The sequence below is a fragment of the Pyxicephalus adspersus genome, chromosome 9 (assembly GCF_032062135.1).
Source record: "Pyxicephalus adspersus chromosome 9, UCB_Pads_2.0, whole genome shotgun sequence".
Lineage (NCBI taxonomy): Eukaryota > Metazoa > Chordata > Amphibia > Anura > Pyxicephalidae > Pyxicephalus > Pyxicephalus adspersus.
The window spans coordinates 27,609,054-27,635,840 of record NC_092866.1 but is presented as its reverse complement, the minus strand read 5'-3'; the positions used below and the strand labels follow the sequence as shown (position 1 = coordinate 27,635,840).

Sequence of the window (26,787 nt, the reverse complement as noted above, 5' to 3'; positions counted from 1 at the left end):
TCAACACAAATGATCCAATTGTGTTGGTGATATTGCAACAACTCAATGACTCTCTTTATGTCTGCATATTCTTCCCAAGGAGAAACTGAATGGCCAATTGGGACTGACCCAAATATATTGAGTGAAGGCGAACACACTTTAAGCTAAGCTTTGAGCTATCGATGATTAGTCGCTATTCAGTTGAGTTATAGACTGGGAATTCCCAATTCCTCCATTAAACCAGGTATGGTATGGCAATACACAAAGCACAGTTCTAATGTACTGCAGAAATGCAATTTCTTTGATTCGAAAGTATGATACCTTCATTCCCTTTTCAAGTAAGTTTTTGTCACGCAGTCTTGATGCTAGGAGTTCTGAAGCCTTCTTTGATAGTCCCAAATCACGTGCCAAATCATTCAACTCATGCAGATCAAATCCCATACGAACAGAGTTCTCTTCAATTTCAAACTCTTCATCATTGTTGTCACCTAGTTCATCACCATAATCATGTCCTTCAAGAGGGTAGTGCAACCAAAACCGGCACGGGGATTTCATCTGAATGAGTCACTGGGCGTATAGCTTTGGTAGACTAGGATACGCTATGTTACATTTATTTTTTTTTTGTTATATCCTGAAGTTTTCACGATACAAAAGTAACAGTCACTGAAATTATCTCCTGGCTCTCACCAAACCAAAGGTATAGGAAATGGCATCTTATCACGTTCCCTTTGTCAACATCGGTAAACCCCCAACACACGGTTTGCACACCTTATGAGGGGCCTAAGACTTATCTTGATCACCTAGTTTACCTTTGAAATATGCCAAATAGGCTTGCTCTACAAATGTGCTGATGTCCCCCTTTGACTGGGAATGGTGAAACTGCCACCGATATAACAAAATGAATCAGGGTTGTTTAGGCACTTACGACGAGAAACAGCAGAGCCAGACATGATCCGAAAAAAAGGAAATACGTGTGTAAGTAGAAAAATACATTTCTCTTATTCATTACGTAGAGCAGCGCACAACCTCTGACCACACTGTCTTGGGTGTAAATGAATGGCCTTTACAAATTCACACTACAGTAATCAAATTATTATAAGCAGTAGAGAAAAACACCTGACGTGATAGAAAACAACTAATTGCACTTTCAGAATCAGCATATCTGTTTTAAGGTAAATAAGCTTAAAAATTGAAGTCAACAAAAAAAGTGTTCAAATTTGTTCCCCAGTGTTATAAATAAGGTTGAAAACTAAATACTTCATTGAGGCCAAGATATACATGTGATTTTAAAGTGTATATCCATCTGGTTTCTTTTTGCAATAGTATTTTATCCCAGTTGCCCTCCCTCTTGAAATCTGGGTCTATTTGTTCAAGTGCTGCAAATTTTAGGAAACTAGGGTCGTGGGGTTGTGTAGACCTACATGTTTACTTAACCCCCTAGCGTTCTAATTCTGTCCGTATTTTCATACAAAAAGCGATACATTTTTTTGCATGGAAATTTTATTTTACATTGTAGGCCTATAATTCTTAGGTATAACTCACCGAAATATGTCCAATATTTGATAAATTTAATATTAAACTTTAAAGAAAAAAAACACAAAAATCTATTTAAAAAATTAGTTAAACATGTATTATAACTGTACAGTAGCTTGTATAATATAATTATATATACATTATATCAAGTTTTCTTTGTATTGTACTCAATACAGCTATTATGTGTTGAATCCAATACAAAATTATTTGAATTTCCCGCCGCTCCTCCCGCCTGCACCAACATCATTGGGAAACCCCAGAGATGGTCTCTTCACATGCCGGGAGGAGATCGAAGAGAGAAGATGTGTCCAGAGGAGCTGCAGGGACCAGCAGGATGCTGGGGGACGACAACGGAACAAGGTAGAGTGTTTTTTTATTTTCAGCGACCCCGAGTGTGATTTAGGATTACCGCTTTTAGCATGTAAAATCCACCCCGAGTCACACTCGGGATTACCGCTAGGGGGGGTTAATGGCGTGTTTATTTTACCACTGCGAATCAAGTATGTGTGCTCGTAGATTCTTTTGCGAAATTGTTGTATGGTCTTTATAAAAGCAACCACAGTTGCATATTGCTATATAGATAATCCCCATTGAATTGCAGGTAGTTCTTTGCTTAAGACAGTTAAGTTGTTCAATTGGAAATTTTAGGTATTCATATATGTCGGGAGAATAATTAAATTACATTGCGAACATGTGCCGCAAGGAGTAGTTTTATATCTACTTGAGGATACCGAAGTTGATTGAGAGAAATGGCTTCTTACTATTTTGTTACTGATGGCTGATGCCTTACTATAAACAAATTGAGGCTTGTCTGTGATGATTTTTTTTTGGATGTGCATCTGGATTACATGCAAGTAAAGGCCAGTATTTTTGGCAAAAATCTCTTATCTGTTTGTGTTCTTCTGTATACTCGTTAAAGTTATACATCGAGTTATATTTTGCTGCTTAGATCGAGGTGGTGGGAACAGAATTTCACATCTTGATTTATTTTTAGCTTTTTGGTAAGCCTTTTTTTTTTTAGAATTTTCTTACTATACCCTTTTTGTAACAGACATGCCTGGAGTTTTTTGGACTCTTTTCAAAATTAGAATCATTTGTACAGTTTCTACGTATCCGGAGATATTCTGAATACGGTATACTATGTATCAAAGGAGTAGGGTGTGCACTAGCGGCATAAAAAAACCATGATGCCCGCTGTAGGTTTTCGAAATAGGGGGGAACCTAAGATGTTGTCAGTATCTTTTTGAATTTCATTATCAAGAAAAGCAAAGAAAATGCATAGCTTTTTAACATAGGAGGATTACAAATTTAAAAACTTGTGAAAATAAAACACTGGGAGTGCCTTTTCAAAAACAATTGCACATAGAAGCCTTTAATTGAAAATGAAAATTAGGGACCCCAGGCCAAATATATAGCAAGAAGCCCCTAAACTGACACCTACCTGTCAAAAAAATATTACTGTCATACTATGCTACCGTCTGCTTCTCTTCTTTGAATCTCAATTTCCCTAGGAAGGCGGGGTGTACAAAACCAAAAGGTGCAGTGGGGGACACCTTGGGCTAACACCCCCTAAAACATAATTACTATTGCATCATAAAAAACTAATCGAAACGCACTTCCCTGTTACACATTACTGTCCATTTGAATTTGAACACTTGAACTTCAATTTCTCTGGAATGGGGAGGTGTAAGAAGCTAAAAATGTGTAGGGAACATCTGTGGATAACATCCCCTAAAATCAACAAAATTGGGGTTCAGGTACTGGAAGGGTACAGTGATGTGTAACAGAGGTGCGTTTTGTCACAAACGTAAAACAATATTGCTAAGACTGTCAACCAGCACTTTGCTTAATGAATAGAAGAAATTCCGATGTTCTCACACATAGACGCTAGGCAAATGGAAGTTTACCCACAGGTGCTTAGGTTCTGGCCACCTGCTGGGCCACCACCTAGGTCTTTATTCTTTGCAGTTGTATCTGGCATTTTGCAAGCTGGCAATATACCAAGCAGGTGATAATCTACAAACAGAGGCATGTCCTCCAGTGAGAAGAAGGGAAATAATGTGAAATGAATAATACTGCATAAGTATTCACTATTTTGCAGAATCACAGGTATAAAAATATATTAATGAGATATATCAATGAGATGTTAGTAGCTGATCCTAACTTTGCCAGCCTACCTTCCCCTTCACATATTATTAAAAAAAAAAAACTAATTTATCAGACCAGACCACCTCTATCAATTTCACAGTAATAAAGCTGTAGAAATAATATTGCCCATTGCTGGCACGCCCCCAGTGGGCTGCGGTCAGCATAGGTACTGCAACTGACCTATCTATCAATGTTTACTCATGACCACCTACCCATGTTTTACAGGAAAAGGACCTAAATAATGCTCTTTAATTGGGATCAAGACCCTGAATATTGTGATAGGAATGATTAGGCAAGGTACTTCTCCCTCTTCCAGGCCTGAAACTAAGTGTCTGCATTCCTCTTTACAAAACTCAGTTTAAACAACTAGAATGCAAGTTAAAAGAAAGAACCTCCAAGGCTGTATTTTCTGCAATATTGCCTGTGCCATGCGCAACACAGGAAAGCAGTGCCTAGACAGCTTAATGTATGGCTTATGTCCATGTGTAAAAGGGGGGATTTGGGGTTGCTAGAGCAGTGAGCTGACTTTCTATTGGGGTACGACCTATATGCCAGAGATTGTTTGCACCTAAATGGAAAGAGGTCTGCTAGGAGACAATGGTCAGTGAATTGGGCATAGTTAGGGGGAGGGTCATGGAAGTCTGATTCTGCCTAGGACATCAGAATCTTAGGTAAGTTACGTGTATAGACGCAATTAGCTATATTCTCTCATTCCGCAGTTACTATGTAATCTCAATACATAACTAACTTTTGCCCCAAAGTCCCTTGACATTACAAAAACATAGTTTTATGATGCAACAACATATACAATTACACATAATTCACCCGAGTCCTTGTTCACCAGACATGTACACTTCAGAAGTGTTTCAGGGACTTGTTTTTACGTTTGTGGCTCTCCACCGTCTTCCGTTGCAGAAACCAGCAGTAGTCGCCCATCATGTTGGGGTTGCACTGGCCTTAAAATCTTGTTTCCATAACAGAAATGTTCTGGTGGAACCTCTCCCCTTGTTCATCACTCACATCACCCAAATTTTGTGGGAAGAAGTCCAGATGGGAATGTAAAAATGAATTTTAAGTGACAGTCGGCAGCCAAGTTGATGGTATGCTGTTAGCATGTTGTTCACGAGTTCAGCATTGTTTTCAGTTCACTGGTTGCCTGTAAAGCTTTGTGCAACTAGCACAAATGAATCCCAAGCAGCAAGTTCAAGTTGAGTTTGTCTTTATTGTAGCATCACGCATCAAATTGCGGATATGGGGACCAACAAAAATGCCTGATTTCAGTTTAGCATCTGTTATAACTTTTCCAAACTTTCCTTCAGATACTGGAAACCCATACCATCCCGATCCATTGCAACAAAGTTTTTCATGAATCCAAGTTTTTTATGAAGTGGCAGAAAGTAAACTCTCTGTGGATCAATGTGATTTATGCTTCACTCATCTTTAGCTCAAAACAGACTCACTATGGCCTAGCTGTATTATCCAAAGGGATGGTTTCGCACTAAAGACAAGCCCTTGGTCCATCTCCCCTTATATACCTATTTCTGACGTCAGCTCACTGACTTGCCCAGACATGCCCAGCCACTGCTGCAACATGCATGCCACCAGGGGATGTAATTCAGCTGAGGTGGCAGCAGGCATAATGGTAGCTGCAACTGTTATAATGTTTAATGTTCCCATGTAAAAATACATTACCGAAATTACCAACCATTTAAACAGCAATAGCACATCAATAACTTAAAATCTATACATGATAGGCAAATTCTGAGTTCAGATTTGGAATCAGCACATTCAATATCATGTAAATCACGTGTTATTCCCAATAGCAAAATCGTTGTTGTGCAGTGTTATGTTAACACATTATGGGTAAAGTTGCATATGGGGATGCCTAATACACAGGTAATTATTGGAGTCTGCTTTAGGCACCCCCAGTAATAAAGAATAGATGGAAAACCAACTACTTACATAGATAGAAAGGGCTGCACAGGCCGGGACAGGGTTGGTGATGAGTGATTTTAACTACTTTAGGGTAATGGTACTACAAGAACAGCAAAAGGGTGGAAATTTATGAAATTATTTTATGGTAAAGTTTATAGAAGACCCAACTAGAAATGATACTCTGCTGGACCTAGTTTTTTCAAACAATACAGAGCTTACAACAAATGTACGTAATAATGAAAATCTAGGTAGCAATAACCAAATTATGATTTCATTTACCAACCACAATGGCTGAAAATTGATATGATCAAGCAACAGTTGGATAAAATTAGGGTTAATAAAGCACCATGACCTGATGGATTACACACGTTTCATCAAGGAGTTAAGCTCAGTTATTTTAAAGCCATTGTTTCTAATTTTTTTCTTTTGCCTATTAATTTTTTATTGACAATTATTTGGGGAAAGGGGAAAAAAAACAAAGAAAATACAAAAAAAATAGAAAAAAATAATATATTCAACTGAATACAACCATATAACAGACAATAACATTGGTTAAATTGTGTCCCTATAATAAATAATAGTTTAAAATGGGATTGCTGATTTTCCCTCTTTGCCTCAGTAAAAGCCATAGTAAATTAAAAACCCCTGTTGGGCGACATGCATGAGCTTACAGAGAAACTCAGTGGGGGGCCTCTGGTCCTGCATGGTATAATATTAATTGGGCTATTTGAGCCGCTTGGTAATATTTAACAAAATGCCGAAGACCTAAACCATCACAGGTCATTGGTCTGTATAGTACATTCTGAGCAACCCTTGGTTTTGTTCTATCAATACAAAATTCAAAATTTATCATAATAGGAAGTACTCTGCTGCTGTAATTCGTCCCAACAATGGTATGGGATAATATTTTTATTGACGCAATAACCCATGTTATTTTCTTAAAAAGAATGGGGTAATTTGCCCTAGTGTGTGATGTTTGGCTGTAAGATTCATACCTAAGTAGGGTAAAGAAACCTATATCTAAAAAATAGAAACAAACAGGCTGAATGAATCAAGTAGTTAGATACTAAGTAAAGGTCAATGAGTTCCTGGGCCTTTTGTTCTCCCTTTCTAACATGGCTCCAGGCCATTTATTCCAATTTAATGGCACTTAAATATTCAAATTTTCAATCAGACCAATTTTACATTTGAAGAGGTACATGGCAGGGACACCTTAGCATTAGAACCCATGGGCCAGTGCACACAATTGAATTCAAAAGTTAAAGAGTACAGAAGTGAATGTCACAAATGAAAGAGTTCCTTTCAGTGGGATGAAAGTATAACAATTTGCCCTATAGTGGGCCTGTTTGCTTACCCTGGATAATGTACAATAAAGAAATACAAGAGAAAAAGAAGGGTTTTTGAAGACAAACGTGTGATTGTAATAAAGATCATTTCTCATAGTACACAACAAAATGTCTATACTGTTTTTCTTTAAAATGACTGGAGAATATGTCCATGTCAGTCTAATAAAGGCCCATTCAGGGCACTAGACAGAAGGCTTTCAACCAAAATATATTGCATTATATAAGATAAATCGTGTTGCATACGTATGTCAATAATCCGACGCAATTCGCCCGGCTTGGGCTTCTTCAGGGGTACTGCACGTATAGTGGAGTTACACGTATTTACTTGACAGTATCTAGGTGCATAGTAAATATACTGTATAAGTACAGAGCATAGTAAGTACATATAAATAAATATACAGTATCTGATGAAATCAGCATTAGAGGAGAAAGAAAAACATAACGAATATTAGCAGTGATAACAAATGATGATGTAATGGTAAAGATCTTAGGTATTTATGAAAAATTAGGATGTATATAACCATCATTGAGGTACCATGATATGGTATTCCTTCATTGTATTTAAGATATATGTATAAGGTTGGTAAATATGACATATGATAATAATTGAAAATTCAAACACAGATACAAAACTTACATATTCCTTGGAAGAAGAATGTGTGTAGTTTAGAAGCATATATGGGAAACAGTGAATCGAATCGATATTTATGAAAGAAAACCCCAATCATAAAGGTAGAAGACATAGAAAGTTCACCCAATGGGATGACCTGTAGTAAGTGAAGTATATATAAGTGTATTAATACTTGGTTATTGGATGTGAAGTTTTTAGTGTATAGTGAGATAAATCTTTAAATTAAATGTCATGAGTGCTAAGGTAATATGAGCTAATTAAGAGAGGGTAGTTGGAGTTGCTTTATGCTAACATATCATGCACAGTAATACAAATGTACAATACTTGTAAATGATCATTTGTTAAATTTTTTTGTTAATTATCTATTGTAATAAAAATAAATATAAAAATTCAGTTAGGTTGATTATAAATTCCATAGTGAGTAAAGGGTAAATGGTTAATAAGTGTGAAGTCTGCTAATAAGTAGAATGTAGATAGTAGTCAGGCATTACCTTCAACCAGATCCTTGGTTGAGATGAAGACAGACTGTAGCTGCGGTCTGTGAAGCCACTCTGTGTCAAAGCGTAGTGTGAGAATGGCAGAGGGAATTCCGGAGGCGTCCTCAATATATGGTGTGGAGGAAGGTGTCCCAGAAGTGTTCTGTGCACGTCTCTGATGCAAGGTCAAGGCGTGGACTGTCTGTCAATCAAGGCAGGGCAATCCCAGGAAGGGATCTGCCTGTCTGATGATGTAGACAGAGAGGGGGTGTGTGTGTGCAAGTCGGCTTAGTGCCTCCCTGTCATGCAACTAAACGATCTAGGGCACAGCGGGTTCCTTAAATAGGACATAATTTTTAATTTTTGCAATTCACATCCTCCTCCTAACCTAACCTTGAAAACAACCACCATATAACTATAAAACCAGCTGACAAAGGTGGTAATATAGTTATTATAGATAATAACTAATATACAAAAAATGTGCCTTAAGATCCTGGAAAACAAAGAGTGGTATAAAGTCATCCCATCCACTACCGCTGATACATTTTATGAGGAGTTCTATTCCTTGATTCGTCAAGCCCACACTTCAGGATGCCTACACACGAAAACTAGGGATTTCTTTTGAAATAAGCACCCAGTTACACCAACATTTTATAGCCTTCCAAAGGTCCACAAAAATTTACTAGACCCACCAGGTTGACCTATTGTAGCAGGCATAAATTCAATCTACGCCAACGCAAGCGACCCTATTGACACTTACCTTAGACCATATGTCACCAACCTTCCCTCTTACCTCAGGGATACTATTCAACTACTTCAAAAGTGACATAACATGAAAGTTCCTCCTGATACCCTTCTCATCACAGTGGATGTGGAAGCCCTGTACAGTTCCATACCCCATACTAAGGGCCTACACCCAATAGCCACCTTCCTACTGGAGAGCGACCCTTCTTTATATCCCTACAATCAACTCATCCTTTCTTTGTTAAAATACATTCTCACTCGAAATACATTTACTGTCAACAATTACACCTACTTGCGGACTCAGGGAGTCGCGATGGGGACGAAATGTGCCCCATCTTACGCTAATTTATATCTAGGCGGTTGGAGAAAAAACCTCTTTTCCACCACTACCAAGTTCACCTCCCTCCCTCCATATATCAAACTTTGGACCCGCTACATCGATGATATTCTTATCGTCTGGACGGGCCCACATCATCTTGTCAATCATCTGTATGATTGTATTCAAACCAATGAAAATAATCTCAAATTCTCTTTTTGCTCACATCCCACAAGCATTGCTTTTCTGGATATCAACATTAACATTTCTCAAGACTCTTCCATATACACAACTCTTTATAGAAAAGAGGCGGCGGGGAGTACCATTTTACATGCTAAAAGCTCACATCCAAAGTCTCTAGTGAATAGTAAAGCATACAGTCAAATGCTGAGAATTAAATGCAATTGCACCTCTGAACAAGAATTCAGAACCGGAACTAGAGCATTGACAAATGAGATTACTCATAAGAGGGTACAGCAAGAAACACCTCAAGTTTTCAAAAAAGTATTAATGCTTTCCGGGGATGACCTTATCCACAAAAAGCCTTCACCTCCTCTAAAACCCAATATTCCAATAGTAACACGCTTTAACCAAAACCATGATAACAGCCACAAACTAATATCCAAACATTGGAACATTCTTATTTCAGACTCAAATATATTATGACTCATCTGGACAATAAACCAATGATCACCTACAGGAAGACAGGTTCTATCAAAGACTCATTGGTTTTCTCATTATGGTTTTTATAATCAACCTAACCAAATTATTTTAAATTTTTTCTTATTACAATAGATATTTAACAAAAATATTTAACAACTGATAGTACATTTGTAATACTTTGCATGATATGTTGGCATAAAGCAACTCCAACTACCCTCTCTTTATTAGCTCATATAAACTTAGCGCTTATGACATTCAATTTAAATATACATCTCACTATACACTGAAAACTTCAAATCCAATAACCAAGTATTAATACACTCATGATATATACTTACCTTACTACAGGTCATCCCATTGGGTGAACTTTCTATGTCTTCTACCTTTATATTTGGGGTTTTCTTTTCATAAATATTAATTCGATTCACTTTCTCCCATATATGCTTCTAAACGACACACGTTCTTCTACCAAGGAATACGTAATACGTATATTTATTTATATGTACTTACCATGCCCAGTACTTATACGATATATTTACTATGCACCTAGATACTATCAAGTAAATACGAGTAACTCCGCTATACGTGCAGTACCCCTGAAGAAGCCCCACCAGGCGAAACTCGCCAGGTTATTGACATATGTATGCAACACAATTTATCTCATATAATGCAATATATTTCAGTTAGAAGCCTTCTGTCTAGCGCCCTGAATGTGGCTTTATTAGACGGACTTGGACATAATCTCCAGTCATTCTATACAAAAAAAACAGTATTGACATTTTGTTGTGTACTATGTGAAATGATCTTTATTACAATCACACATTTGCATTAAAAACTAAAACTAAAATACTGTATTTGTGCAGATGATATCCTTCTCCACCTCAACTCCCCTCACACTGCTCTCTTTTCATTAACCCATGTTTTAGATCTGCTTCCTAATATATCAGGTCTGTGGATTTATCATTTTAAGTCTTTGGCACTGAATATCTCCTTATCTCAAAGTACTCTTTATTGGTTGAGAAATAACTGATTTTCATTACTGCCCCATATTCTTAGCTACCTCTAATCTAAAATTTTGGCCTATATATCGTGCACTACTTAATCAAAGGTAAAGTGAAACACAATGCATCATACCTGACTGAAGGGTGGTTGAAAAGTCCCTTTATTTTCAATGACTATGCAGTACCCATAATGCCCCATTAGCCCAGCAACCCGTCCCTCCATTGTGGGTACTCTTGGAGCTTATAGACTGTGATCCTGTAGATCTTTTATTCTCCTATTTGGCTGCCCCCTTCTTATCAACCTTCCTGTCGTAGTCTATGAAAGTTTGGTCTTGCAAGTAAGGTCAAAAGGTTTGGAAAAGTCAATCTGTAAATGGATAGAGAACTGGCTTAACCCACCTAGCGGTAATCCCGAGTCACACTTGGGGTCGCTTAAAACATTAAAAAACAAACACTTACCTTGATCCGTTGTCGTCCCCCCGCGTCCTGCTGGTCCCTGCAGCTCCTCCGGACATGTCTTCCTCCTTCGATCTTCTCCCCGCGACTGCGGAGATAATCTCCGGGGTTTCCCGGTGACGTTGGTGCATGCGTCGGTGCAGGCGGGAGGATCAGCGGGAAATTCAAATAATTTTGTATTGGATTCAATACAAAATAGTTGTATTGAGTCCAATAAAAAGAAATCTTGTTATATTAAATATATAATTATATAACATATATTATACATGCTACTGTACAGATATATTGTATGTTTAACTATTTCTTTTTACCTAATTTTTGTGTTTTTTATTTAAAATATATTAATAAATTTATTAAATATTGGACATATTTCTGTGAGTTATGCCTAAGAATTACGGGCCGTAGTGATTAATAATTCATACCCTGGAAGGTCTAAGATTATTATTGGTGTAGCCCGGGGTTCAGTGCTGGGACCTTTACTGTTTAACATCTTGATAAAATATAGAGTTTGGGATTAAAAGTAGCATTTCTGTGTTTGCAAATTACACAAAACTATGTAATGGAATTAGGTCCATACAAGATGTCTATAATCTACAAGCAGACCTGGATGTACTGTTTGACTGGGCAGCCAAGTGGCAAATTACATTTAACATAGATAAATGTACCGTTATGCACTTGGGGGCTAACAACATGCATGTTTCCTACTGTCTAGGGGGAATACATTTGGGGGAGTCAGAAATGGAAAAGGATCCGGGGGTAAGTTCTGGTAGATCATAGACTTAAAAGCAGCATGTAATGCCAGACAGCAAAATGTAAAGCTAGTAAAGTACTTAAAGGAATAGACTGCAGAGTAAAGGAAAGAGGAATAGACTGCAGAGATGGAGACATAATCCTGCCCTGTACAAAGCATTGGTCAGACCACATCTGGAATGTGCAGTCCAGTTTTGGGCACCAGTTCACAAAAAGAACATTGTGGAATTGGTGAGAGTGGAGAGGAGGTCAACAAAACTAATAAAAAGGAATGGAGGAGCTCAGCTATGAGGAGAGATTAGCTGAACTGAATCTTATCTCCCTTGAGAAGAGACAATTAAGGGGGGATATGATCACCCTGTATACATGTAACAGCTCCTGTGTTAACCCCTTGTTTGTACGATCATTGTTACTCATTAGTGCATATCTTTATATATTTATTGTACAACTCCTTTGACATTCTCTATACCTCCCCTGATGAAGCCTAGCAGCAAAACGTGTCGTGTTAGAGACCTGTAACAGCTTTAGTACGTCTGGTTAGTCAGGCAACTGATTAATTAGTAATGAAGGGCAAATTCCCGTTTCATCTTTTTGGGTTCCCTTACATATATACTTTTTTGTTCTGTATGTTTGTAATATGTATGTAGTTCTTTTTCTTCATCATATTGTTCTCAAAGTATTTTGGGAGCTGCATTTTGAAAGGGAATAACTCTTCCTCCCCCACATTTGGGTGGGTTTATTTACTTGCAATCATGTCCTTTCCTCACATCATTCTTTTTTCCTTTTTCCTTCCCCCTTTTTTTAATGAATAAATGATGTGGATGGTTGGCATTACACTCTTCCCCACGTTGGGGTTTTATAATAGTGGGGTTATGCACAGTATTATTGGGAGTCATAGGGGTAAACCAATCCACAAGCAATATGGGTTTTAATAATATTTACCGTCAGGTTGGTATAATGGATTACCTATTAGTCCATGAATTGCACCAATCAAGGGAAACTATGGTGAGAGTTAGTTGCTATTCTGATCAGCTAAGTGTATTGGAATCATGGGAATTTACCGACAATATTCATAGGATTGTGGAAAATAATTCCTCATTGTTTGAACTAATCTATAAATGAAAGATGAGGGTGAATGAATTATGTAAAAGTGGATAGGAGTAAAGGAAACTCATGAACAAAATGTATTACCACTAGATAACTGATATATACCCTCCTTTTCCCAAATCATGACCAACACAAGTTAAATTAAGAGGATGCTTATCTACCTCACTCCTGCTGTGCCCTGTTTAACAATCTATGAGAGAAGAGCTTACAAGTGATGACCAGCACCCAGCATAAAGATTTAAGTCTATCTTTATTTTGTTTAATTCTGAGGAGTTATTTAATCATGGTTAAGCGGTTTTGCTTGAAACACTGAAACATGAACTATTGATTGAATATGTGGATACATTATAATATCAACTGTTATACCTGTAGATCTCCTCTTCCTGAAGAAGCGGACTTAGCTTCCGCGAAACATGTAGAAGTTCTGGATTACCTCATATAGAGAGTTTTTCACAAGGAGATCTTTATCAGTGCTGTACTCTTTTCTTGTTTTTACTTATACTGTATATTTCAATTTAAGTGATTTTGATCAAAGCTGTACCTGGTTTTTATATATGTCTGAAGAGAATGGTCTAATTTTTACCTTTAAAGTCCAGTTATTTGGTTGGTTATCCTCACAGAAACGTTGTGTATATATATTCTAAATTGGGATGTGGTCAAGATCTATATAGTCTTGAAAGGGTGAAAAATATCAATATATTTATTTATATATATGTACTTTCAGCAACTACTATAGATTGCTTTGGGAAAAAGCTGCATGTTTTTATAGAAGCACAGAATATAACTGGGTATTAAGCCCTTAAAGTAAAAATAACAGTGACTGTTGATCCAGTGAACATCCGATTGCCTCATGGAATCAGGAAGGATTTTTTTCCCGTTAAAGCAAATAACACCCTATTTTTCCTTCCACTGGACCAACAGCGTCCATAGGGTTTTATATTTGGGATAGGTTTATTTCCCTAGTGGTTCAAATTGATGGACTTATGCCTTTTTTTCACCTGACCTACTATGTAACCATCTACCCACTCGCCACTGCTCACTATTACTAAATAACCTCTTTTCTCCCTCAGGAAATGGAGTCTCCCATTGCCATAAATAGTGGACCAATGAAGGGTATACGGATGTATACTCTTTCCTGATAATTCATAGGGTGAAGATTTTTCACCCATAATGCTCTTACGTCTGAATTTTATAGATTTGTCAAATTACACCATTTTATTCCACCTTCAATTAAGGATACTTCCTTGCTAATGTTTGTTGTGTTTAAATGGAGATGTCAAAAAGACCCTCAGGACTAATTTCTTTGAATCATTCATTGCTGAACTCTTCCAAAGCTTGCACCAAAACTCAGTACATGCAATGATGCAATGAAGAAGAGTTTGATATTACTATTACAGATTCTGTATGGAATATATTTGGGCCTCTACTTTTAATATATCTGCTTTGAAGAACTCTTACAAGGTCTTCCTTAGGTGGTATCTTACACCATCTAGGACAGCAGTCGCCAACCTTTTGGACCTCACGGACCACTAATTCATAATTTTAAATCCCGCAAACCATTGACCATGATCTTCCTAATGGTGCCTGACGAGGACTGTGGAGGCTCCAATTCATTGACCAGCTCACGGTTAAGTGAAGTATTACTATTGTTACTATTATCATTAGTTGCATTATCTTTGGTATTACTAAAGAAATTCAAAATATCCGTTTCCTTTTTCTCACTCATTATGGATTTATTTCATTTGAATCTAAGATCAAACAAGAAATAATATTTATCAAAGTCAAACTATTTAATGCCATTAAATATAACAGTTAAAGAAAATACACAGTTAAGGTCATACCTACCTAAAGGAGCATTTGAGAAATAAACAAATAAAATAAAACAAATCGGATGAAAATTGCAATTTGTGGAGCGGGAGCGTACAGCTTGGCAGCGGTTGCCTCATACAACTTAAAACTACACTGACTTCACGCTGCACTTTCCTTGTTTTTCCGTCTCTAGTACAGTTCATAACAATAAATACATAAAACAGTCACTCCCACTCCACAAAATACATAAAAATTGCAACTAATGTACAAGTTTTTCTGTGGACCACCAAAACTGATCTAGGATAGCAGGATATTCTCCCTATTGCTTAAAAACCACTGCACAGGATAGCACAATGATTTGTGATGCCCTGTGGATCAGTGTCTATAATTTTTTTTCAACTGCGCTTGATATCAATATTTGGTAAAATGCCCTGGAGGCTTTACTGATTAGGTTTACCTCCAACATCTCTAAAGAGAAACTAAGGTCATTCGGTTTTATCTTTAGTGCTACTAAATTGACTGTTGTATGCTTTTAGAAGTCTTCTCCTCTTCATTGTAGTGCAGTACCTTAAAGACTAAATGGAATTATGATTACGTTGAACTGAATTGGATAAGCATGGTAAATGTTTAAATGTACAGCTTCTGTGAATAGAATATGCCATTCCAAAACCTGCAACTTGAAAACTTTATTTAAATGGTGTAATATATTTAAAGCTACTTTTTCTTTTATTTCCCCCCTCAATAAAATAATAAAAATAAAGTAAAAGATTGAAGTGAGCAAGATCTATTTTCTAGGACTGGTACCTGGTTCAGTGGGTTTACTGTTATATTTTTACCTGTGTATCATCAGTGCATTCATTTCTTTGTCATTGATTGTATATTCTGGGACTAAAAAGTAGTAAACTGTTTTTTTTTGACGTGTAAACTTGTTGATAAAGAAAAATTATAATGCATTTTACTAACAAATAAATTATTTTATCAAGTGATAATGACAAGTGACTAATTAATTTGAAAGCTGAAAATGACAGCGCAATTTTGCTGAAAACTAATAAATTGTTGTACCACAGATTCTCAAAATGTGATGTAATAGAATGTGGAGACAATTAGACTCCTTGTGGTATTAAGGAGTCTAGATGTCTGTAAAAAAGGTGTTCAATATGGCAAAATGAATGTGTCTTGTAATTAATGATGTGTTGCTAGTGCAAATTCTTATGTATATAATATAAAGTAAAATGTTTTGGCCGGTGAGGGTCCTGAATGACTAATGCCGAGGAATGGAGCTAAAATATAAGTAAATGTCTCTAAATTTTTTTTTTTTTTAATTCTTTACTTTTTTATCATGTTATCAATAAACTTTCAAAACATTCCCACTTAGCACGGGTTGTTGATTACCTTATCACATTGAATAACTAGTAATGAAACCCAAAAGTCTTTTTCTTATAACAGTTTTAAGCTATTAAACATGTTAAGGACATCATACCTTGGCCTTTCTCAACAAAAACTACTTTTGATTCAGCAAAGATATTTGATCCGGTAATAATCATTTCAGCGCCACCTGTTACTGAGCAGGTATTTAAATTATATTTATCCACTTGAGGTAACTCCTGAGCAGATCGTTGGGCTAAAAAAAAAAATAAAAAGGACAGTTGAAAAACAGTATTGACCATGCAAATATGTATTTATCAAACAGAAAAACCATTCAAACACTAGAAGCATTTATTGACATAATAAATCTGGCTATCGGGCTTGGAGAGTGGATGAGAAACTGGACACAAGGCTTTACCCTTATTCCAAGCCATTTTATCACTGTTTACCTGGTACCTACAACCAACTTCCAAAAGCTCTCAGCAGCTGCAACTAATAATAATTACAGCTTCCATTGCTACATTCAGATGTATAGTAGTATAGGTGTCATTGGTAGCAGGAAGCATAGCAGTATCAGACCACAGATAAATGAAGGCGAACTGAGTGGGTGTGTTAGAGTTCTAAAACAGCATGTGTAAACTATTTATACAAAGAGGATACTGGAAAAAAATGGCCCACAATAGTCAAATTACAAACAATCGGGATATTTTATGACAATAGGCATTTATAATGTATTTATATACAGTACTAGCTCTTAGCATTAAGTCTGACAATACACCAGTAAGTGTAGGTAAGAGGTTGAACCTAATATACTTGGCTTTCTGCTGAACCTGATTTTGTGAACCTCTTGGTAGGATTGTTTTTAAACTTAAGTGCAACCAGAAATAATTTTTAAATAAATATTTAACTTCCAGTAAGGGCAAACTGTGGGGAAGACCATTTTCTGCAGCACTCTGCCACAAACTGCAGTCCCAACCACACGCGAAGTGAATGGGAGTGAATGGAATCATTTATTTTTGCACATGGCTGCAGATCCTGGAGCAGTTCCAGAAAGCAACAAGCCACTTTTATCTGCGGTTGCTGTTCCTCCCCTGGATGAACAACCACACTAACCGCACACAAATGGGTTACCTAAAGTATGGTTTAATGCTCTCAGGAGAACAGCAGCAGTTCACTATGTGCCCAGGAGCCAAATGTAGCGTGTGCCCACTGCAAGTATGAAAGGGCCCTAAAGAGTAACAAAGGCCACTTATAGGGTAGATGAATGGGTAGAAATATAAAGACATATGATGGAAGAAGTCAATTCGAGTTCAGTAAATTTGAGGGGTGCATATCATTTGTAAATATCAAACAAATATTTTGGGGCAAAGTGCTTGCACGTTCCCCATGAACCTTACAAAAAGTGTGCCTTATAATCCTACATATACATAAAAACAGGGTCTCCTAGTTTGTTTCTGGTGACATTCGCATTTGGCCTGTGTGATCTAAAATGTGTATATCCTGTGTTCTGCCATTAAGAATAGAAAAAATAAAATGTTTGTTCACATTGTAAAATACATTTCTCTTATTTCATTCAGGAACCAGCAATTTTAGGTTACAAAGTGCAGGAGGAAGAGAAAAAAAAACACAAAAAAAGCAGTACAAGGAATATAAAATACCTAACTCAAACATAAGCAACAGATCAAACATAACTAGAAAACAGTATTCCTTATAATATTGTATGGCAAGTACTATTCTATATTGTTTATTGTGGAGCATATTTGTATTCAAAAGGGAGCAAGATGTCTAGAAACAGTACCTAAGAAGAAGAAGCAAAATATATTGTCAAATGACCAACAAAGTGAAACCCATGACCAAAAGGGTGATTACACTGCTGCCTGCAAAATCTTCAAATCTAGATCAAATCTACAACCCTCCAACATTTACTGCTCTGGTAGACTGAACAGTAATGGGAAAAAAAGGAAATGGTGGTTTCCCATGTTTTTAGACCTAAGTCTGACAGACAGCCTAACAGATCCACTAGGAAACTGTGGAGGCTAAGATTACCATGTCCTTACGCGATCCCTCCATAAATACAGTTAGTCTTCTAATAAGTAGTGGTAGCATTTAGACCCTGATAAAGTTAAACCCACTAAAGGAATTTCTCTGAGATGTACCATTTTAAGTTTCACATTGCAACACTCAACTCCACTGGGGACCATACAACAGGACCCGCTTGTGTGTTGGCTAGCTGGAGACACTTCTGCATTGCAAATATCCAGAATAAACTGATCATCTCTGGATCAGTCCTATTTCCTTAAGGACATGAACCTGAATTAGGGATTCTTCATAAGAGTTAGGGTTATAGCCCATCTGGGCATTTGCATGTAGTGTTCATCCTTCTGTAGGTAGCAGCATAACTCGGTATAATAATTTTACAATGCCCTGTCCCTCAATCAACAACAGTTTTGATCATATAAACAAAACTAGGTAACCCCTTTTTTCCATTTGTAAACTTGTTTCTTTATACTTATATTTTTAAGGCATGTCTCTTTACTACTGAAAGGAAAGGTTATTACTTATATACTGTTTAAGGCTATCAATACTTACAACATTCAATGGGTATAGAGGCAGTTTGTAAGGACAGAACTTTTCCATTGGGCTGTGGTATATGTGCTCTAAAGACCAGACGTACACGAGTATTCTTCCTGCCAATATCAGTCTCCCCTTTGCGCAGTTCAATATCAGAATTTCGCAGCTTTAGAATACCAGCACAATCAATACTGTAACAGAATTCATATACATATCAGCTATATATAAAACACATTTACTGAACTAAATTTTACTATAATATTGCATCCACACTATCAGATACATGTTCTGTAGGTCCTATTCAACCAAAAACGATGGTTTGTAAATCAACATTTATGTAGATCAATATAACTGTTTGAAATCTTACTAGTATATGATTTGATTTTTTTTACCCCAAAAAATACCCCTATCAAACTCATGAATGTCAAAAATGAGTTAAAAAATAAAAGGGTGACACACTCACCGTTCCACAGTACAGTGCTGGATACGACACACATACTTCTGGGGATTGTCCCAAGCGCTGTGGCCACAGGCAATTAGGAGGTAGCTCTCCTGATAGGCCTGTGCACTTAAAGGTATAGCAGCACAATGCTTAGCGTTCAACCTATGGCTGTATCAAGCCCCCCCTGCTATTGTGCAGAACCTGAAGAACATCATTTACCTGGTGTTAATATCAAAAATTATTTGTGACACCCAATATTACTTGTGATTTCTGTAACCCTCAAGTTTCACTTGTGACCCTAAGAGCCTCCAGTGAGCTCTATGACCTTGAGTATTTGTGTGCTTCCAGTAACTCCCAAATATCATCCTTCTACAAGGGTCAGGACTCGGACTGGTTCTCTTTTCTCTGTACACCTCCTCACTACATAGTCTCATATCCACTCCTTTGGTTTACAGTACCATCTGCAAGCAGATGACACTCAAATCAATCCTTCAATCCTGGATGGGTCACAGGTTTTTGAAACTCCACCTGGACAAAACAGAACTCACCATCCCCCCCCTCCCCCACCGGAATTCCAATTTTCCTCCTGACATATTTCTATTTGTTAATAACACTGATATTCGTCACTTTCATCAGTCTTGGCGTCACCTTGAATTCTGCCCTCTCCTTTATTCCCCATATTCAGAACATTTCCAGGTCCTGTTACTTTCACCTGGGCAACACTTCCAAAATCCACCCCTACCTGTCTGCAGAGGCCACCAAACTCTTTGTAGATGCCCTTAACACCCGTCTGAACCACTGTCACATCCTCTTCTCTGGTACTAGCCCATCTCTTTCCTCTACAATCAATAATGAGTGATGCAGCCAGACTTAGCTATCCCTCCCACTACTCCTCCTCTGCTGCCTCTTTGTAGTTCTCCTAACTGCTTCTATTTCACCTTAGAATCAAATTCAAGCTCCTGTGCGCCTTCAAATCCCTCCACAGTTCTTGTCCTACTTACCTTTCTGAACCGATAGAAAAATACACCCCTAGCTGCTCTCATTTCTCCTCCAATGACCTACTGATGACTTCCACCCATCTGTTTACAAGTCTTCTTCTGTCTCTTCTCGGCAGGGTCCTCTTCTCCTCCTGTGTCACTGTCTGACATTTGTAACCCCCATTTAATATACATTACTGCCTAATATGTTGGCAGTATATAAATACTGTTTAATAGTAATACTGTCCAGGTTACTGAATCCTGTGTGCTTCCTACTATGCCTGCTTTCTGCCTGTCCTAATCTTTGGCTTGTTCTTGAATTCAAGATAATCTTTTACCCTGGTGTCATATTTTTTGGCTGCCTGCTCTGCTCTGGAGCATCTGAGGACCGTATCCTGGGAGCTATCAGCAGAGAAGCCCATAACTCCTTGCGGAATGCTCTGGTCAACACCCACATGTTGAAAACAGTCAAGCTTTCTTATCTTTTATTTTTTTTATTTTTTGGGGGGGGAAATTAGGATAATCCAAGGTTTACATAACAATAAAATGGCATGTTACACAATGCACGAAAAACCAATATGAAAACAATGTCCTGAGAATACACAAGACAAATACACAAACACATTAAAATAATGCAATGATGAATAGTAAAATAAAAAGAAACCCCAGTATCAGTATAGTTTTTTTTATATATTTGCAGAAGGAAAAGAAAAAATGAAAGAAAAGAAAGAGAGCAGGGTGTAGGGGAAGATAGGCGAAGGGGTGTCCCAACTTAATATGTCAGTTCGGTCTTTACAATCAAACATAATAACTCACTCTTCACAAAAATAGTCACCGGCCAATCTACCATACTCTGCAGATGTACTAAACTGAACCCAGTAATACCAGGTCTGGGTAAATTTATCGGTCTGATCTGTCCCAGCTGTCATCCTGTTTTTCATACAGTAAACATCTGCCACCCTCCTTATCCAGTGCCCAAGGGTTGGCAGTTTGTCACACTTCCACATTGCAGGAATCCATGCCTTTGCGGCATTCAAGAGATGTCGTAATAAAGAGTTTTTGTATGCCTTTTTGGACATATCAGAGACATGAAGTAATGCCAAAGCAGGTTTATCTTTAATATTAATATCTTTATTTATATTATTGGGCATATTAATATCTGTGAGTTTATGGACAAGGTCTGCCACCAAAGACCAGTAAGTAGACAAAGAAGGGCACTCCTAGAAAATATGCAATAATGTACCAGGAGCCGATCCAGATCTCCACCCAATATTGTCAGTATGGGGGGTGGTAGATCTTAGCCAATTTAGAGGGTGTTCTATACCATCGAGTGGCCAGCTTGTAATTCGTCTCCTGGTATTTATTGCAAACTGCAGCCTTGTGGCTAAAGTGGAGTAACATATCCTTTTGAGTTTCAAAGTCTGTCTCCCACCGGGTCACAAAGCCAGGAGTTTTGTGTGCATGTACAGCTAACAGTGCCTGGTACGAGTAAGACAAGGAACCTTTCAGGGGATTTCACAGAGTTTTCAAAGGCAACAAGGAGCGGCAAAGGGTTGCTGGCTGTTGAAGAGCGCATAACACATAAGTAAGTTGTATACAGTGCCAGGGAACCAAAGGGGGCAACTCCTTAGCATGTTGCAACTCAGGCATGGGATACCATGGCCTATCCTGTAGAAAATGAAATGCCCTGTAAACACCCCTATCACGCCACTGGCAAAAAATTGCATCAGAGATTCCAGATGGAAACTCCAGACATCCCAGTATGGGACACAATGGAGATGGATAATCAACTACCTTCTGAGAGGAGAAAAAACAAAAATTACTTTAAGAGTCATCCTAATCAGAGGATGTTGCATAAAGCTTTTTTATCTTAAAGCAATTGTTTCTAATTCTGAGGGACTCTTAGATCACCGGTTTGGATAGTTTGGAAGTGGTGACTATCTTTTAAAGGGATCACAGTCTTTACTTGGTAATTACAGACCTTTAGATTTACCTGCTATAGTAAGAGATACTAGAGAGTTCGATCAAGGACCCCTATTAGGAGTTTTTATTCTGAGACTATTATACAGCGCGTACAAAAATGAATCACATCTCTTAATTTTATTTTTTTTTGCTTTAAAGCCTAAAAAGGAAGACACCAAAAGAAAAAAAAAAAAAACACATTTTCCAGCTGTATTTATTCAAGACCATTTATGATTTTCATGTGAAAGATATAATAGCAACAGTCCAAAAAAAATCCCTGGGAGATTTTTCGTGGAACCACTTTTGCTTTATTTACATGCTTCAGTCTGTTGAGATACTTCTCCCTTCTCTCACATGAAAACTGTAAATATTTGCTCAGTCTTGTTTTACAGAGATATTCAAGCACATTCAAACTGGATAGTACCTGTTGGTGGACTGTAATCCCCAAATCATTACACAGATATATCTCCACACAAGGACATGTATCTTCTATCCTTCAGCCACTATATGCTAAATTTTGCTGTTTGCTTTGGGTCATTGCGAAGTTGGACAGAAAAGCCTCTTAATTGACAACTTTCTGGTCGAGGGCAGCAGGTTTTCCTCAAGAGTTTACCAGTACAGTGATACCTTGGCTAATGGATTGCCCAGCTAACAAATTTTTCAGCTAACAAATTATTTCTTATTTTTCAGCTTTCAAATTCCACTGTTTAAGAGACTCAGCTAACGAATATGGTCTCGGCTAACAAATGTGTGTAGGATGGAGGCTTGATGGGGGAGGGGCGGTTTGCATGACTAGCATAAGAAATCTTCTGCTAAACACAGCTGAGGTTGTAGGTGATCTTAGGGGGGTAAGCTCTTCTGCAACCTTTTGTAACCCTTTAATGACCAAGACAAACTCTGCACTTGTTTCTTTTTGCATACCAAAGTACAGCCTGCTCCAAAAGTTAATGAATGTCCAGGCTCCAAAAAGTTTTCTTCTTTCCTATTTTGCTTTGTGATTACCTCAAAGTGAGGATTTTATATAGTAAATGACACCATGTTGCCTAATAATATGTTGAGACTGTTCCAATTGGGAAGCTGTTCATCTCAGCCTTTGAGTTTATGACCTTTTAAATGGTGCTTTTTACTATTTTTAAAAAAAGATCTTTAAATTGTGGGCAGCATCCAGAACGAATAAAATTATTTTCTATAGAAACCTATGGGAAATCATGTTTCAGCTAACAAAGATTTCTGCTTACAAATTTGATTCTGGAACGAATTATCTTTGTTAGCCGAGGTTTCACTGTATTTTGTCCCTTCCATTTTTCCTTTTATTCTGAAAAGTGCCTAAGTCTTTTCTGCAAAGAAACACCCCCACTATAGGATATTACCACCTCCATGCTTTACTGTAGATGAGCTGTACTCTACTACCTAAACACTACTCTGTTGACCCCCAGGAGGAGCCTGAAGTAGCTGGCCAGCTGAGTCAGCTTGCAATTTCAATGTCCGAAATGTTAGGATTCAACAAAATAACCAACACTAGTGAATTTTTGCTTAGATAAACAGGATAAACAGGATCAGCAAAAGAAAGCATTCTTGTCTGTTTCCCGAGCAGATATTAAAGTGGAACTAATGTTCTGGAAAAATCAGATTCTTTCTTGTAGGAGGTTGTAATAAGCAATCCTTATAGCCAAAGATCACAACCCACAAAAAGGTGATGGAAAGAAAAAGGAAATGTCGGAATCTGCAACGGCATGGGGATAGGTGAGTTAATAAAGGAGCTGCCTGATCGCAATTATTTTAAAGCAAGTTTTAGTTCCCCTTTAAAGTGGCAATAATGATATCACCCATAAATATTATCACTTGTTTCTCAGACCGCGACAAAGCAAGTGTGTAGTTTCTAGTTCCTAGAAACTTGCATTTGTCAACCTTTCTTCCACATAACTGGTACGGTATGTATGTAAGTAGCTGCAGAGAATTAAGGTAAAGTTTGCGAAAACCCATTTAGTAGGTTGTCAGATCTGTCCTACATGCAAATACCCATACCAAATACATGTTTTAGTCTAACAGCCAACGTCACCCCTAGCTTATAAAAGGCAGAGGTACTTTTAAAAACTAAACATTTTAAAGCGTACCTAAACTGGGAATTTTCACTTTACATAAAAGGGTAGACAAACCTTTTATTTAAAATAAAAATTCTGTCTGTGTTTTAAGGTGGTCGAGAATGAATGGGAGCGCAAAGGCTCTTGGCTGCTCCTTTCATCAAAAGGGAAAAAAATTGCTGATCTCACGCATGTGCAGTAGGATTTGCAAGTTTTTTTCCGAATCTACGTCGCTCGATCACACGCCTACCTCAGGTGACGTGGGAAGAACCCAGAAGAAAAGGACAACATAACGGCGCCTGGTGCACCCGCCCAAAGACAGATACCAGAACGACGCAGGACCCGATGAATGAAACCTCCAGACCGGTTGACTTTTCTGCAGAATTGAAGGTAAGAGGTATATTTTTTTGTTTTGGGTTTACTTCCTCTTTAACTGAACTGGCACTTATAAAAGTGTTGTAGCAAGTTTTCTGATGAGAAGCAGGAACTCAAATGTGAACAAAGGCAACAAAGAGAGAGAGAAAATGCAACATCTATATAGTGATGTAACTAAAGGTTAAATACAAATCTGTAGAATAAAACTGCACTCATATCATGCCGATGCCACAGGGAGCAGAAAGTTACATGACCATCACAGCTGAGGAAACACGTTTTAAAGGGCCCACAAACTGCCTTGGCCACCAGCAGGATAGTGCGACACATTGGTGGGGGAAAACCACTCAACAGCATGTCAGTTACAAATAACCTAATTTATGGGACTTATTGTTTTTTATTCCTTTGTATGTGTGGATCAAATGGGTTGTACATGGGTATACATTTCATGTCAATAGCCCCATTAAAAGTATATTACCCCTCCTAGCGGTAAGGAGGGTTACTTGGGGTGGATTTTATATGCTAAAAGCGGAAATCCAAGTCATACTCGGGATCGTTAAACACATTAAAAAAAAAACCCATTTACCTTGTTCCGTTGGTGTCCTGCTGGTCCCTGCAGGTTCTCGGGACACATCTTTTTGCTTCGCTCTTCAGCCGGCGAATGCAGAGATGTTGCCCGGGGTTCCCGGTGACGTAGTTGCGGACGGGAGGCGTGGCAGGAAATTCAAATAATTTTGTATTGGATTCAATACAAAATAGCTGTTTTGAGCAGCCCTTTACTAGTTGTATGTGTTCTTGGATAGAGTTTCTCTATCAAGAACATAGGAGGAACTTTATCCAGGAACACATACTTCAGTGGGTATAGAGAAACTCTATCCAGGAATAGGGATAATAATCCCTGATTGGCTGAGGTGATGAATGGGGAGACTTGTCCCCATTTAACCTCTAGTGCTCGGGTTTTTTGGGTCCGGTCTTTCCGAATTTGAACAGCCATATTCAGGTTGAATATAAGGACAACCCGAATTTGAACACCAACACTAACAAAATATTTATATATATATATATATTATACATGCTACTGTACAGTTATATTACAGGTTTCTGTATTTTTTTTATTTTTATTTTTTAACAGATTTTTGTGTTTTTTTATTTAAAGTTTATTATTAAATGTATTACATTAAATATTAGACATATTTCAGTGAGTTATAACCTAAGAAATAAAATATAGGCTTACAATGTAAAATAACTTTCTATACAAAAAAAATTACCCTTTTTGCATGAAAATTCAGGACAGAATTAAAACGTTAGGGGGGTTAAATGAGAAAAACATTTACATGCTCAATACTTTTTAAGATGCAAGAAAACAACTTGCATTTGATCTATAGTGTGTATCTGAAGTGTTTGCATTGTGAATTACCAACTGTGAGGGAGCCCACCCTATACCACCTAGCCAAAACAAAGGTTGGGTCAAACAATATCTATCTTCTCCTAAAGGAAGGTAATCATGATAAAACACGACAATTTAATAAAAATATGGAGTACCTTGTCACACTAGATTAGACTAAACTACACTGGTAATAGCAGTCTAAATGCAGACAGAAAGAATAGGGTTTAATAACAAAAAGAATTGAGGGAGGTCCAGCCATGTGGAGCACCAGGAGTGTAAAGGATCACACACAGTAGCTCCATTAAATTAGTCTTATCCCAGTTAAGTAACAACTGAAGTAGAGCTTTAGGGGTTTCCTTACATCAGAAAGAGGAAGTAGGCCAGGATAGTAAACTACTGTTGAGTGTGGCTATCATTGTAGCAATCAGTGATGGGTGGATATGATGGATATAACACCTAAACCCTTTAAATCACAGTATTATCTAGGCAGAAAGCATTGCAGAACATGGAAGTGAGTAACTTCCACACCCCCTATCCCCAATCAAAGTAGAACAGTGTTTTTAACCCTTACAGTAAGAGGGAAATACAAGTTTGAGTATATACCGTATTTTTCGGACCATTAGACGCTCCGGACTATAAGACGCACCAGGTTTTCCGCACGGGAAAACAAGAAAAAAAAAATTCATTTGATTTCCCCTGAGATCCAGCGTGCGGCACTTGTGCCCGCCCATGAAGG

The 26,787-nt window shown here is 37.6% G+C and overlaps 1 protein-coding gene across 1 annotated transcript in view; it reads right to left on the bottom strand.

Moving 5' to 3' along the window:
* Window positions 1-26,787, bottom strand: part of NFATC3 (nuclear factor of activated T cells 3) — a 146,197-nt gene that overhangs the window by 71,394 nt on the left and 48,016 nt on the right. Inside the window, exons 5-6 of the mRNA XM_072422981.1 lie at window positions 18,849-19,021; window positions 16,375-16,515 (exon numbers count right to left, since the gene is read on the bottom strand). Of these exons, the coding sequence (XP_072279082.1) occupies window positions 16,375-16,515; window positions 18,849-19,021 (314 nt within the window). The remainder of the gene's footprint in view (window positions 1-16,374; window positions 16,516-18,848; window positions 19,022-26,787) is intronic.